The 16,754-nt window shown below is 38.6% G+C and overlaps 1 protein-coding gene across 7 annotated transcripts in view; it reads right to left on the minus strand.

The window, feature by feature from the left end:
* RAPGEF4 (Rap guanine nucleotide exchange factor 4) overlaps positions 1 to 16,754 on the minus strand; it is a 355,797-nt gene that overhangs the window by 155,396 nt on the left and 183,647 nt on the right. For 4 of the 7 annotated variants that reach the window (XM_043992057.1, XM_043992055.1, XM_043992060.1 and 1 more), the window contains one exon: positions 13,936 to 13,955. In XM_043992057.1, coding sequence (XP_043847992.1) covers positions 13,936 to 13,955 — 20 coding nt within the window. Of the gene's footprint in view, positions 1 to 13,890; positions 13,956 to 16,754 lie in introns of all 7 variants that reach the window. The other 3 variants (XM_043992056.1, XM_043992054.1, XM_043992058.1) reach the window with 1 other exon arrangement.

Below are 16,754 nucleotides of genomic sequence, written 5' to 3' on the forward strand. Positions count from 1 at the left end.
AATGAAGATGAAAAGAAGCCACTAAATTTGCCAACAAAAAATGACACTAGTAATGTCAAAGAAAGGGTTTTCTTTGACATTCAGACTGGAAGGGTTCAAGAAGAAAACAAGAGAAGAAATAAAAACAGTGGGCACAGTTGAGTAGGACAGTGAAAGTAAAGAGATTCTATGGGGAATAAATATTTGACACTCCTAGCAGTAGTAGCATTGATAGCTGACAATTATAGCACTTTCAGATTTTCAAAGCTCTTTATATATATTATCCCATTAGGCCATCACAACAACGTTGTAAGGTTATTATATCCATTTCATAGATAAGGAAACTGAGGCTGAAGTTAAGTGATTTACTCAGAGTCACACAACCTGAAAGTGTCTGGGGCAGGACTTGATTTCAGATCTTCCTGACTCCAAGTTTAGAATTTTATCAAATATACCTACCCTATCCATTGTTATTGTTACACTTTATCCATTACACTTCCATTATACTAACTAGCTACCTAGTAGAGGTAGTAGCAATAGTAATAAACTATTATTATTGTGGTTATTGTAGTAGTAATAAAAAACATCAGTGGTAATACCAAACTGCATGGTAGTAGTAATGATTATATAAATACTAATAACAACAATAATGATATCTGACATTGATAATATTGCTTTATGACTTACAAAACACTTTACAATCCCTGTCTTGTTTGATCCTCAAAGCAACCCTCTGAGGAAGGTACCATAAATATTATTAACATTCTCATTTTATAATTTTCCCATGGGAAAACTGAGGTTCAGAGGACTATCAGGCAATTAGCAGAACACATCTGGAGGGAATAAATAAGCCTCGAGGTAAAGAGTGTGATCCAACCTGAGATCCAAGTCAGTAACAAGCAAGCCCACTGGGGCTGATTCCAGTGATTTCAAAATTTCCCAGCACTTTCTTCCTAAGATGTAATCAGGGGTAGCTTTCCTTCCACTAGTTTCTAAGCTAGCTTCCTGCCTTCTATTATCTCTACTTCTGAAGGCCAGATCCATGTGCTGTCCCAACTGTCTATACTGGTTACTTGTTCCAGTCATACTGGTCAGTAGATTACATTGGTATAATGACCAGTAGCACCATTCCTAGACTTTCCTGGAAGTATCCTTGCCTGGCTTGGACTTGGACATATAGTCAGGAGATCTGGGCTTTAGGGCCAATTCAGCCACTAACTAAATCAGTGACCTTAGGCTAGTCAATAAACATTTATAAAGTGCCCCCTACATACCAGGTACTGTGCTGAGGGCTGGGAGTACAAAGAACCCTCAAGGAACTCATGATCTGGTGGGGAAGACAATACACAAGCAGCTATGGACAAGCAAACTATGTCCAAGATAAATTGAAGATATGCAACAGAAGGAAGTTACCAGAATTAAGGGGATGGGGAAGGGCTTCCTGTAGAAGGTGAGATTTTAGCTGGGACTTGAAAGAAGGGATGAGGATGGAGAATATTCCAGCCATGGGAGACGGTCAATGAAAATGTCAGTCAGGAGTTGGAGTGTCTGGTTAATGAAGAGCAAGGACGCCAATGTCACTGGATCACAAGGTACCTAGGGAGGTGGGGATGTGGAGGGGAGAAGGTATAATGTGTAAGAAGAAGATGAGAAAGGTGGAGGGAGGCAGGCTATGAAGGGCTTTGAATGCCAAACAGAAGATTTTATTTTTGATCCTGGGGATCATAGAGAGCAACTGGAGTTTATCTGGGGGAGGCAGGGTCATACTGGTGCTTTAGAAAGATAATTTTGGTACCTGAGTGGAGGATAAGAGACTCTTGTGGCAGGGAGATCCACCAGCACTATCACAAGACTACAGGCATGAGGTGGTGAGGGCTCACATTTTGACCTGAAAGCGTCAGTATTCATGTCTGTAAACTTATGAAAGTGGCTTTTGTGAGAGAATTTCCACAAGTCAGGCTATATAGATCCCCTCACAGCCACGGAACACTTTTCTCTGAGGCCCAAGTCCTCAACAGCTGCAATGATGTCCTGGGACTCATCCAAAGGGTGTCAGGGTTTGGAACTGAGCTGGCGCAGGGGAAGTGTTAGGCATGCTGGAGAGGAGAGTTCAGTCCAGGTATGGGCTTGGGCTGGATGTCTCTGGGGCCGCTTCCAACTCTGAGATTCTGTAACTGAAGTCTAGTTGAATGAACATGGCTTTCAATGGTTAAGCCCTAGCTTTAATATTTGAAATGTAAAGTTGCCTTTGTGACCACCAGAGGGAGCCCAAGTGTTTCATGAATGCACATGGACCATCACAGGGGAAGGAAAAGATACTTAAAGCTTCTAATGCTAAAGTGTGGAATGTTGCTCCTTTTTAGTGGAGTTTTTTTTTTTTTAACTTCTGGAACAAAACTCTTGAATTTGGGTTTTGTAGTTCTTCACCACATGTCTATGCACTACAACTCTTTTGACATTTGAAAGAGAGGAGTTGGTAAAAGTAACCACCCAAACCAAGGTCCAATGCTGAGTGCTGCCAGCCTGGCTCCCAGGCTCCTCTGTTCCAGCCAGCCCTGGACATGCTCTTTCTTTCCGTACATTACTTTGAAGTGACCAGAGTGACCACTAGACCAAGTTCATCTTTTTTGTGAACTTTGGAGGAAGTTTCGGGTGTGGTTTCCTCATATTGTTTATGATGAAGCTATCAAATTAGAGCACTGGGTATGTACTGAGTGATTTTTCTTTCTTGCTTTTGGTTGAGTTAATCAGACTGTTTAGACATTAAAATGAATAACTGCCTATAACTGTGGCAGGAGCAGGGTTGTGGGAAAAGCACTAGATTTGGGATCACAGAATTTCAAATTGGATGTCCTGTAAATATCTCAAACTCAATATGTTCCCCAAGCCCTTCCTTCTTTCTAACTTTCCTATTGTCATTGAAGGTACCACTTGTCCTACCTATCCAGGCTTGAAACCTTGGCTTCTCGATGACATTTATCCTACATATATAATCTTTTGCTAAATATTTTCATTTTCACCTTCATAAAATCCCTCTTATTTACTCTCTGCTTTCCATTTATTGGATTATGGAAGTGTGTGACTTCTTTTGTAGCCATTGAGTAAAAGTGGTATTTTAGCACCTCACATTAGTTTTATTTATTTATTTTAAACATTTTGTGTGTGTGTGTGTCCCGAAGTCTCTACCTCACTCTCATCCCTCTTACTCCTTGAGAAAGCAAGCAAAATGATATCAGTCATACATGTGAAGTCATTAAAACATTTTCATATTAGCCATGTTACAAAATATAAGAAGAAAAAGCAAGAAAAATAAAGAAAGCGAAAAAGGGATGCTTTAATCTGCATTCAGAGTTTACTTCCTGGACTACTGCAATAGCCTTCTAATTGGTCTACCTGCTGCAAGTCTCTCCAAGCCCTTTTCCACTTAGCTTCCAATGTGATTTTCCTAAAATGCAGGTCTGACAGCATCACCCTTTCCTCATTAAGCTCCAGTAACTCCCTATTACTTAGAGAATCAGCTGTAAAAGCTGACCTCTTTCTACCTTTCCAGACTTCTTATACTTGATTCCCTTCCATACACTCAGCAATGTAGCAACACTGGCATCTGAGCTGTGGATTTGCACTGGCTGTCCTCCATACCTGTAGAGCACTGGCATGCCTCAGAATCCTGATTTCTCTGGCTTTCCTTCAAAACTCAGCTCAAACCCCACCTTCTGTAGGAGGCCTGAATCACTCCTTCCCGTCCCCTCCCCCATCAGTGCTTTCCTTCTGAAACTACCTTCCATGTTTTATTTGTATACAGATATTTGCACATCATATATTCCAGAAGAAGGTTAGCTACTTGAGAGAAGGGATCATAGTTTTGCCTTTATTTCCCTGACACTTAGCACAATGCCTAGCCCATAGTAAGTTCTTAATAAATGCTTGTTGATTGATTTCCTATCTTTGTGGTATTAGTAAGTTTCTATCTCCCTGGGCCTGAGTTTCTCTATTTGTAAAATGAAGGGTTGGACTAGACCCCAAGATTGCCTCCCCCTCCAAAATCCTATGGTGGATCAAGTCCTAAGGGGACTGGTCTAAGGCTTACCCTGGTCAGCTCCAAGAACAAACCTGATTCCAAAGAGCAATCTAAACTGTCCCGAGATGGTGAGTTTAGATTAGATGGTTTCTTAGAGCCTAACTGTCCTAAGGATAGCAAGATAGAATAACGGGAGTGGGGGTGGGGGTGGGGTAGCTTTTGATCTTCTTAGCATATTATTCCATGATTCAGGTTACTTGGCAACTTGTTGTATATTATACTTAGCTGTTAACATTTCTGTGTCTCCAATATACTATAAGTTTCTTGACAACAGAGACTGAGTCACTTTTTAATCTTTGACTAGGGTCTAATATTTTGGTTTGCATATAGTAAAGCTTAATTTGTTGACCTGAATTGAGTGCATTTGAAGTTGGGCCTCACAAAGGGAAACGTTTTAGAAATTTGTCAAGCCCATCTGTTAATCCCACTTATAGAATATAAAAATGTCATATATGTTATTGTGAGACAAATGCAAATGGAAATTGTTGATTATTTCTACTGTTCTTTTACATCTAAGACTGCCTTACTTAGGATTTGTTCCCCAGAATATAAACAGAGCCTATCCTGACATGATTCCATCACTGCATTATCAAACAGCCTTCCACATACTGCACACTTCACAGATCATGAGGCATCATTTCAGTTATTACTCAAGCCTAGACAGAATGGGTGCTAACAATCATTAGAATACACAATGGAATGCCAGGGCTGTTGTTGGCAAACTAAAGGGAGAAAAAGAAAACATTGGCTAGTCTCAAAGCCAGCCCACAAGAAAGCCCTGTGTGTTCACACGCAAAACCCTGCCCATATGTGCACAGACAAAAACAATCTTTAAGCAACTTTCACCTTCACCTGCATCTCTTATCTAGAAAAGAATGAGGCAGAGGCAGACTTCAGGCAGGGGCAGAGCTCTTTCCCTAACTCAAAACTTCTGACCAACAAAAGAAGCCAAATGTTTTTCCCTAAATGAAAATGAAAACAATACTGAGAAGACACAAGTGCTGACAGTGAATGAAGACACAATTATCCACAGGCATATCTAATCAATCAATCAATCAATAAACATTTATTAAGCACCTAAATGCTTAATAATGTTCCAGGCATTGTGCTAAGGATACAAAAATCCAATCATTCATTTGAAAGGCAATAAAGACTCAACAGGTCTTTTGCAAAGTTAATACAGATATGCTTCCAAATTTGCACACAGATGTCCATATTACCCCTTCCTTAGTTTCACTTTCATGCAGAGATGAGGCACACAGTCAGAGATTTAGAGCAAGAAGAAATCTTAGATACCTTTCCATCAAACCCCTTCATTTTGCAGATAAGGAAACTGAAGCCCATAAAAATGAAGTGATTTGCCCAAGGTCATCTTACCACAGCTACAAATGAGACAGTGACAAAATAAACTCCACAAGGTTAGAACCAGTGGCAAATGCTATCATATAATGTCGGGAGGTCCCTCTGAGTTCTCAAAGACCATGCCAATGAGCCTACCAAAATGGAAAGGCTTTGAGTACCAAACCTGATGGCAAACTGTCCCATGAGGCCCCTCCTAGCTAACTTTGAATAGACTCATTTCCAGAGGGGGTTCCAGGTAATAGTTAAAATAGATACAAACACAGACAAACACACACATATGTATGTGTGTATGTATGTATTATATATGTATGTATTTATTTACATGTATGTACATATATAGAGATCTATTTGTGTGTATGTATGTATTGTGTATTATGTATTATGTATTATGTACATCTAACTCTAGCCATTTAACCAAATTGCAACTGAGTGTGGAAGAGCTATGACCTCAGTCCCCAGAAGGAAGTACTCTCACCAAGGAAATAATGGCTTTTTAAAAATACTAATGACTTGGACAGGAAAAAAAGGAAGCATATGCATTAAATAGGATAATACCAAATTTAGCATTGGGCGTTGTGAGGAATACTTTGAGAGAATTGGATTGAAATGACCTTATAGATGGAAAAGTATAAGTCAATGGGAACAGTACAAAGTAATTTACTTAGCCATGAAAGATAAGGGAGAACAATAAAATACAAAGCAGTTTTGACTTTTTCAGTCAAGAAAAGAGCTATAGGTCATAGTGGACCAAATTGGAGTGATAACATTTTTGTTTTAAAATGAAAAGAAGCAAGAAGGATATGAATATTTATAAACTGTAGTTTGTAAGTATTAATACTTATAATTAAATTACAGTGAATACTTATAAATTGTCTTTGAGCAGAGCTGTCAAACACACAGTCTACTTGCTGCATGGGACCTATAACATCCCCAAGTTCCAATTAAACTGATTAAATTGAACTGATTAAAATGTGACTGGGAAATATTTAACAAAAAAGTAAAAATACAATAAAACATAGATAATAGCACTCTTTCAAACTAAGTCAATATGCAGCTTGAAGGAATCCTTATGTAAAATTTCGTGACCCCATTACTATTTGATTCAACACCACTGATGTAGAGGACCTGTGAACAAATTTTTTTCTCCATATTTAAGATGTTAATCCTTTACCAAAATGCAGTTTTGGAAAGAAAGGACTGATAAAATAATTAAAGGACTCAGAGAAAATATAATAGAACAAAGTTTAGAGAAATTGAACTTAGTCTGAAAAGTAGAGACTGAGGGGGATCTCACCAGTCCTCAAGCAACATAGGAAGTCTTTTATGAATGTCTATGAGTAATTTCTGAATACAAGACAACAGGGAATAAGCTAAAAAATTACATTAAGAAAGGTTTAGACATTTTAAAAGAACTGCCTATCAGAATTCTGCAATACTGGAATGTATCATGGTTTTAGAGTTTCCTTCTAGGGCAATTTTTGTGAAGATAAATAGCTATCTTCCTTGGATAAGTTTAATATAGTTTTTCCTAGAGGCAGTAAAATGGACTAGATAATGCTCTAAGGTTTCTTCCAGTAGTTCCTGACATTAAAATAGCAGAGCTGATACTAGGAAAGACTAAATCTAGATCAAAAGATGTAATCATTGGATTAATTTACCCAACCCAAGAAACCCTGCTTTCTTCAATACCGAATAAAGCCTACTTTACAAGTAGTTTGGCCTCAATTTCTCAAAATAGGATCAGGGAAGATGCAAATACATTGAAGGCAAATGATACTCTATATTTTATACTTGTAATCAATTGAGTCTAACAACTGAGAAAAAGAAGTCACTATAGAAAAATGTTTCTGAACATAGAAATATACTCTTTCATAACTCCAAAATCAGCAATAATATCTCAGTCTTTCCTGGGAGAATTATTCATTCCTCAGCTAGAAGGAAACTGGCGAAAAGAAAGGGGCAGAGAGTAAGGAATGGAGCTAGGAATATACTTTTAAAAATTGCTTATTAGTATAATTTTTTTCTTTTTCTTGACATTTAAAAAATAGTGTCAAAACAGTATTTTATAGTTGAAAGGGAAAGTAGAATATTTTCCTTTTATGAGCTATGGATATAATAAACACTCAGCAGCTGGATTTAAATTGAATAAGCTAGACACCAGATCCATTCCTATTTTTTTAAATTAGGAATTGATGCTGAGAGGTAAAAGAAAATAAAAATCAAAGATTTAGAGCTGGAAAGGCCCACAAAGGTCATCTAGTCCAACCCCCTCATTTAATAGAGGAGGAAACAGAATCAGGATGGCCAAGGTCACATAGGAAACTTTAAATGTGTCAGGAGTCATATTTGAACCCAGGTCCTCTGGAGTCAGGATTTTTTCCACCATGCCATGCTGACACTATTTGCCTTCTTCTCCCATATCTCCCTTCCCAGATCTTAGCTTTATTTTTGTTATTGTTTTTCAACAGTATAAATAAAAAGCCCTGCATAGCACCTTTGGGTAAAATTATAGTTAAACCTTGGGTAGCAATAACTTGAACAGCAAAACTTATATTTTGGATACATTACAGAATTCTATTTTTGTTTTAATTTATTAAGAAAACCAACCTTGGGAGAAAATTCAGATTAAAGTCCACACAAACATTAAACATTTTTCAAATTAGTATGCAAACACCCATCAAATATATCCCCCTGTACTGGGGAATTCATATTCTTGTCTATCTCCCCTCTCACCAAAAAGGTTGGTCTTCAAACAAGTCCTTCTTTCAGTTTACAATAAATGCAACATATTTAGAAGCAACAAGCAGGGCCAAATTCACAACAAATAACAACCAAGCAAATCAGATTTTTAAGTTACCTTTCGACTCTTCCTAACAGCTCCTCTACCCTTAATATTTAGATGTAAGGCAACATCCCAGCACAATCATTAGAATCCACAACAGTCAACCAAAAAGTTAAAGAAAGAGTCACTGCCTACAGCTTGTAGAATGAGCAAGGTTGGGGTTGGAGGGGCGGGGGAGGAATCCAAAGGAGAAAAAAATCATCAAGGGCACTACCACCCTCAGAAAGTACATAACTCACGAATGCCAAAACAAACATTTTCTCAGGGGCACGAGAGTTGAAGTTGTCCTTGAGCACCTTAGACATGAAGCCACTGGTATTTTCCAGAAGGAGAGCCACACTATTGCACAGGCAGGCATATCTGCATTTTCTAATGGGCTAACTTAGAAAATGAACGTTTACACAACACACAATGCAGAAGCTTGGACCAATAGAATTATTAGGGCTAATCTTCACATGAATGATAAGCAGGCTCTCCTTCAAAATCCTAGCAGCAGGTTCTGGATGTACTTGACAATCTGTTTGCATTCCAAAATTCTTTGGTATTACATCATCCTTTTGATGATTGTGTATTTGTTTGGTGTTTCTCATCTATACCACTCATCTACAGCAAGTTATATATGAATTGCTTATGTCTGTAACAATATAACTGACATCTACACCCTAGAGAATTAATAGTAATAACGATAGCTAATTTATACATACATACATATGTGTATAATTTTTTCCTTAAGGTTTGCAAGGTACTTTATAAATATTATTTCATTTCTTCCTCACAACCAACCTGGGAGACAGGTGCTATAATGATCCCCATTTTACAAATGAGGAAACAAAAACAGAAGTTGAGCGACTTGTCCAGGGTCACAAAGCTGAAAAAGCATCTGAGATTACATTTAAACTCATATTTTCCTGTCTCCAGGTCCAAGACTTTATCTACTGACAAAGATATCTTGATATGTGCTTAGTGGTATCAGGGCCAAGGTGCACCAGTGATTAGATTAGCACCAGGGCTGGAGATGGGTAGCACCCTCCTTGGGTAAGGAATGGCATTTGAATCAGAAGCCTGTGAAGACCAAAAAAGCAGACTGGGTCAGTAGAAAGGGCCTTCAGAATCCTAAATCCAAGGGGTTGGAGCAATGTAGGAAACAGATTGCAAGAGTAGAAATTCAGGTGGGGAAGTCAGTACTAGGTCAAAAGATCAAGAAGCAGGATATTAGAAATGTCTAAATGGCACTTCTCAAAGCTCAGATCTAGTTATTTAGATAGCTACTGTCTTTTTTACTCCTGTTCTGGTTCCTGGCCCACTTTTGTGGTGGCTTGTCAGTTCCTTCAAGTCAAACTTCCTGAAACCCAGCTGCATCAGGAAGTCCGTGTATATTCAGGAGGAGAGCTGGTAACTGTGTTCCAATTCAAAGTTTCTTCCTATCCCATGGGAACATTTTGCAAGTGGAGTTTAATGAGGATTAAGGTGGTTTGGTTTGGTTTTGGTTTTGCTCAGGGCAATGGGGGTTAAGTGACTTGCCCAAGGTCACACAGTGTCAAGTGTCTGAGGCCGGATTTGAACTCAGGTCCTCCTGAATCCAGGGCCAGTGCTCTATCCACTGCGCCACCTAGCTGCCCCTTGATTTCCTTTAAAGAGAATACCTCCACAATATTCCATATTATTGTAATTCTTTGGTTTGACCTCTTATTGATTATTTTTTCTAATTATACCATAGTTTCAAGGATCTTGGCATCATCTCTGTCAGTATCCCAACTAGTGAAAGTATACATCCGCTTCTACCAAAAAGGCAAATCCATGTAAATACAGCAATTTTAATGGGAGGTCAGTAAATATAATACAGCCAACCAGATAATGAAAAAAATAAATGAATTAATGTCTGCAAAGAGTAATTAGCAATCCCCAGTAGGTGCTGGAAAAGTGGATTCTTTCCACAGATAAGCTATTCTGAGATTGAAGTTATATTGTAAATTACTTTAATTTCACAAACAGAGGAACAAAGGGAATAAGAGGGTCCCCATGTGGTCACTGAGGATAAAGGATAAAACCATCCTAACTCAATGTCTCTATTATCACGGAAATATTTTCCTTAACACAACCCAGAGGTTTCACCTCTTGTTTCTGTCCTTCTACAGCTAAAAGGCTGCTTATTAGTTACTTGTACCTTGTTTAGCACATACAAGCTGCTGAGAATTTTCCTAATAGCAAATTAAAGATATGGCTAGCTCCCACATTTGTTGGTACATGTGTGTGGTGTGTGTACGTTTGTCTCTTTGCTAAGAAATCTTGCTTAGATTCGCTATGTAATGTCCCCAAATAAAGGCCTAATGATACTCACTCAGGAAGGAAATCTTCCCTGAAATCCCCTAACCCTGTTTCCACCTGACAAACTCAGAGCCACATCTTCATGTCGGCCTATGTCAACTCAATTTTTGAAAACTACCAATTATGATTTTGTCACACACACAAAACTCCAACTACGACAGATGTCACTTTCTGCTTAAAGATCTGACCCTATTGCCCCACTGCAAGGCTATCCAATCAAAAGGTCACTGAGTACCCATGACATAGAATTGGCTTTTGAAGTGTCTAACATTTCAGCCCTCCTAGGGCCCAGAACTCCTCCCTGCTCCCCACATGGACCTAGAAGGCTCATGCATCATATCAAGTCCTTCATAATCATAATGCCTTCCCTCTCAGATTATCCCCAATTTACCCTGTCTACATTTTGTTTGTACACAGTTGTTTTCATGTTCTTCCCCCCATAAGATTGTGAACTCTCTAAACACAAGGAAGGAGGGTTTTTTGTTTGTTTGCTTGTTTGTTGCCTTGTTTCATATCCCTAGCATTTAGCAGAGTGCCTGGCATGTATTAGGTGCTTAATAAATGCTACTTGACTCAGTCGTCTGATTTGGAGTGTGTTTCAGTGAGGAAAGGCAGAGTGCTATTTACAAGTCAATAAGATGGCCACTGGTGTATTACTGGGTTCTATGGGACACCTCCTGCCAGGACTGTGGCAAAAGCAGCTTTGAGAGGTTCCTTGGAGGTCAGTGAGACAGCAGATCTACCCCAAGGGAAATGAGCCTGATCCTTCAACCTGGTGGCCAGAAATGGAAGAGGCATAAACCTGCATGAAGTGATTCTTTTGAGGCTGTGTTTAGGGAGGGGAAGAATTCAATTCTCTTTCTTCCTACAGAGCTAGATTGTGAGAATATTGCTGAATGATGTTACAAAAGAATATACCTCCAGACAGCTATGTGAAACACAGAAGGGACACCTAGCCCTAAGGCCACACCTTTCCTTACTCATAGTTGGCCAATACTATCAACCATTGGTTGTTCTGACATCTCAATGTCCATCACGGAGAATTGATATCTATGGTGCATGGAAGAGTATAGAAGCATAGGCTATAAGGAAAAGTATACATAACATTCTAGCTGTAGCTAATATGCCTCTCTAGAGATGAGGGTTGGTACCAGCACTCTTGAGAAAAGGAAGGAAGTTATGAATGAATGAGTACCGATGGTAAATACTTGGTTCCCAAACTCTAGTCCCAGGTTGGGCAGGTGGTCTGACAAGCCCTAAGGAGGTGGATAATATAATGCCTTCTTCTCTAGTATCTTCCCCTGGCCTTCTATTGGCAAAAGGTTAAAGGTCACAGGATTGAACCAGACAAATTGATAATCCCTAATTGTCAGATGTTCCTATATAGTAAGGTAGAGTGAAAAAAAGAGTTGAACCTGAGATGTGCTCCCTTGGTAGAGTGGCAAGAAAAGTCATATTCCCTCATAAGACTGCCCCAGTTATTATCATCAATCCATTATTAAAAACAACATCACACATCAGTATAAGCAAGTAAATGTGTTTAGTAACTATTTACACTTAATTCATTTCAATGCATAAAGTCTCAACCATTTTCATTCCCTTCCTTAAAGTCCTTATCAGGATTAATGTTTCTTCATCCTCATTTACTTTTCTTAAGTAATCATCAATTAAATCTTAACAGTTTTTATTTTATTCAAAACACAAAATTTATTTGTGTGTGTGACAAAGAATCGATGCAAATGTTTATATAGGAAAAGGGAGACATCAATGATAAAAGGATAGTGACTTGATGATGGAGAGACAACTCCTCTTGTATGTGTCGGAGAGAAAGGATGGTTTAAAACAGGGATCCTTAACCTGAAGTCTATGAACTATTTTAATTATTTTTATAATTGTATTTCACTATAATCCCTTTCATTTTTAAGTTTGTGCATCTTATTTTGTGCATTAAAAATTATTTTGAGAAGGGGGTATAGGCTTTACCAGATTGCCAAAAAAGAAATTAAAAACCTCTCCCTGATTTAGAAGATTCAATGACATTAAGACACAAAGTGAAAAAACACAAAGGAGTGATACAAATGGGAGCCAAAACACCCAACAAACTTTTCTTTCTTTCTTTCTTTCTTTTTTTCTTTCTTTTGTTTGTTCGTTCATTTGTTTATTTGTTTATTTATATTTTGCAGGGCAATGAGGGTTAAAGTAACTTGCCCAGGGTCACACAGCTAGTAAGTGTCAAGTGTCCAAGGCTGGATTTGAACTCAGGCCCTCCTGAATCCAGGAGCAGTGCTTTATCCTCAGCAGCGCCACCTAGCTGCCCCCCCCACAAACTTTTAAACACATTCTTCAGCAAAGAGAGACTTGATAAAAATTTTAGCCAGATTTCAGGAAAGGGACTCAGAAAGTCTCTAAATTCTTCTACATGGCAAAAAGTAGAAAGAGAAGGACAATTCTACAATGTTATCACATATGAGTAATAAAGGAACACAGGCACACAGTAGTAAAGCATTTGCCAGACTAATCACACTAAATAGAACTTCAAATTAATTGCTTTCCTTCTGTTTCAATTGCTAACACTTCTGGGTTGTCATGGAGATTTAGATGTCCATGATGTCTTCTTCAATTAATTTTCCTTTTCAAAGGTTTTAAAAACAATAACAATTATTTAGTTGTATATAAAGATGCTGCCATTGAATCAGTCACGAGACCATGAGCTTAGTACTATTTTTCTAATTATAGTAATGGGTTTAGACTGAGTCACTCATGTTTCATCTGGTTACTTTAAATAAAACAGCAAAAAAAGGTCGTCATGTTTGGGGGAGGGGGTGTGAGGAATAGCTGAATGACCTCCCCGGTAGGTAGGTCTACAGGTAATCGTTTGACCTCAAATCTCAGATTTCAAGTTGCTCCTACTAAAACAACAACAGTAACAACAACAGACACCAACTATAACTCAAAACAATCCTCTATGTTCTGTAAGGTCAGTGTAAGTTGTACTACTGCTAACTGTTCCAACCAGGCGTACAAAAACTGAGTTTAGTGATGACATACTGAATCTCTCCCCCACCCCAGACAAATTAGTCACATGCACATTTATGACGAGCAAAGTATGCTACCTTCTCATTCACTCCTCAGACCAAGTTTTTCATCTTCTATTTCCTATTTTCCTTTTTTTTTCCAATTTCAAAAAATTTCACCAAAGCTGGGAAGATGTAGAGAGCAGAAGATAGTATAGCTTTTTTTTTTAAAAAACATGGAGAAACTTAAGGGGCTCTCCTCTGCTGGTAAAGTTATTATTATTTTTTACCTTATTACAGTTTTTAGAAGCTGAGCAGAGATTGCTGCTACTCACATTCTCCTTGTCAGGCATCCCTAGGGGGAAAAAAGAAGAAAGCATGAATTATCAGGGAACATTGCAAAGTCTGAAGTCCTCGGCCTCTTAAATGCTGTCACCAAACGAAGGGACAAATTTGGTGCAGTTACTTCATATTTTAGGTGGGGTAAAACCTTACATGTGGTATTTACAGTCTTAAAAACTAGCAGCAACTTTTCAAAATGCTTTTTAACAATAAATAATGAATGGGAATGGGGTAGGACTGAAACATAGCATTACAAAATTATAAAATATGATTTCTGCATCTTAATCTGCTCTCATGTTTTCTTCCCCTTTCCAAGCAGGCAGCAGTCATCCCAATGTACAGGTGTGTCTATCGTCACACAGCTAAATGTGGCTGCAATTGTTCCTCTGCTTCTTCTCTGCTACTCCTGAGCCAACATGATGAGTGGATGACATGATGAAGGAAGTAGCGAAAAAGAGCTATCTTGTAAACAATGAACAATGATGTGAACAGTTCATAGGACCCAGGTGTGGCTACTCTGAGAAAGAAGCAGGCAATTCTCAGGCACACACAGCTCAAGACGGTAGGCTCACATCATATATGTTGGCTTAGTACAATGTGTAATTTTAAAATACAGTGCACAAGAAATGAGTGTAGTAGTTAAAATTTTTTACATCAAAAATACTATTTGTAAATGCCCATGATGCATGCATATCTAGGATAGCCAGTACAGAAGAACAATGAGTTGGGTTCAGAATTGAACAGGAGGGTAGATTGCTTTCAGAAAATTGCAGGCTCTTTTAGAGATCCCAAGGTTTTCCTGAAAGCAAAGTTCTGGCTTTTCAATACTAACATTTCACTAGTATTGCTTGATGGTAATAAGATCTGGAATTCCACTGCTGAAGAAGTGAAAATGAGTATCACACTGAGAGTAATGGAGAGGGGAATTATGGGTGTGAGCAGCTGTAATATGGAATCAAAGAGAACTCCAAAGAACAGGAATAACAGACCACCAAGGACACGAGGAGGTGAGCTGGTCAAATGGCAAGACAGCCACAGTGTTCCACTGATATGCTTGCAATATCATGTTGGGGGACCCCCTATGGCAAACTGTTGGGAGAACACTGACAAGAGTTGTTCTGGATGGGAAGGAATGGATGGGTTGTGATTGCATTGTTGGAGGGAACTCCTGAACCTATAAACTCACAGATCCAGTGAGGACTGAGTAAATGTATATTATAGGTTTTACTCTGTCACTGTTATAGGAACTATGATTGTCTTGGTAGACAATAGAGCACGCTTCAGGAGCTAGAGAAGAAGAAATAAACGAACTGTCCCCTTGAATCCTTGATCCCAATTCTCTGCCAAAGAAGGCGGAAATCGAGAACTTAAGATACTTAGGCAGGAGACCTAAGATGCTACAAAGCAAGAAGCAGAAGGAGGACTCATGTCCCCAGATCTGAATTGCCAGGCAAAGTAATGATCTCCACCATTAGCACTCTAACATCATTCATTCATTCAGTCAGTCAGTCAAAAAATGTTAACTGAAACCTAAGTGCTCAATAACACATTAGTAATAATGACATGTATATGATGAAAATAGTATTATATATTATATGTATATATTATTATATATTATGTATATTGTATAAATAGAAAATAGCATTCTGTGTGGTTTGCAAAACCTTGTGCACATTATCTCATCTGAGTTTCAAAGCAATCCTATGAGATAGATTCTGTTATGATGTGCATTTTACAGACAAGAACAGCAAGCCTGAGAGGAGTTAAGCTGTTTCACCAGGATCACACAGATAGTGTCTGAGGCAGAGGCAAGATTCAAACTCAGGTCTTCCTGAATTCAAGTCCAGTGCCTTCACCTGCTGTGCCATCTAGCTGTCTCTCAAAACATATACAATGCTTTAAGATTTGCCCAGTGCTTTAATCTCATTGACTCCACAGTAGCTATGTGGGAGGTACTTTGCTAGTAACTGTGGGGGATATAAAGATGATGAATAAAACAGTTCTTGCTCTGAAAGAGCTTTTTGCAAGGTGATTCTACATGACCATCTGTAATACAAGGCAGAACATGATGAGCAAGGTGTTGGAACTATTGAACAAAGGGTGATGGGAATTCTGCAGAGGGAGATTACTTCCTGATGAGGTGACCACAGAAAATATTCATGGGAGAGATGGCATTAGAACAGGGCATAAAGTCATAGGTAAGACTTTCTAAGCAATTATGAGCTTCTAACTAAAGGGAAGGTGGGTAGGTGATGTAGTGGATAGAGCACCAGGCTTGAAGTCAGGAAAACCTGAGTTCAGATCAGGCCTCAGATACTTACTAGCTGTGTGACCCTAGGTAAGTCACTTAACCTGTTTGCCTCAGTTTCCTCATCTGTAAAAATGAGCTAAAGAAGGAAATGGCAAACTGCTCCAGTATCTTTACCAAGAATAGCCCAAATAGGGTCACGGAGAGTCAGACATGACAGAAATGACTAAACAACAACAAAAGATTTTCAGAACAATTATGAGTCTCTAACTAAAGAGAAAGGGGGTGGATGATGTGAGGAGGAAGTAGCTATTTTTCTCTAAGTAATGATATAGTAGAACCACAGAAGCTATAGAATGAGAAATCCTCCAGTAAGGGTCAGAGGAAAGGGAGAAGAGATTTGGTGGCTGCTGCTTTCCTGTGAAGATATACCACAGTAGATATTTATTGCCCTGATAACAATGTCTTTTGTATTTATGGACTCCTGTCTAAGACATACCAGAGAAACCCCAGCACTTCCCAGATAAGGACTAACCACTTCTGGTGATGCACATGGGCATGAAT

Source organism: Dromiciops gliroides, chromosome 3 (assembly GCF_019393635.1).
Source record: "Dromiciops gliroides isolate mDroGli1 chromosome 3, mDroGli1.pri, whole genome shotgun sequence".
Taxonomy (NCBI): domain Eukaryota; kingdom Metazoa; phylum Chordata; class Mammalia; order Microbiotheria; family Microbiotheriidae; genus Dromiciops; species Dromiciops gliroides.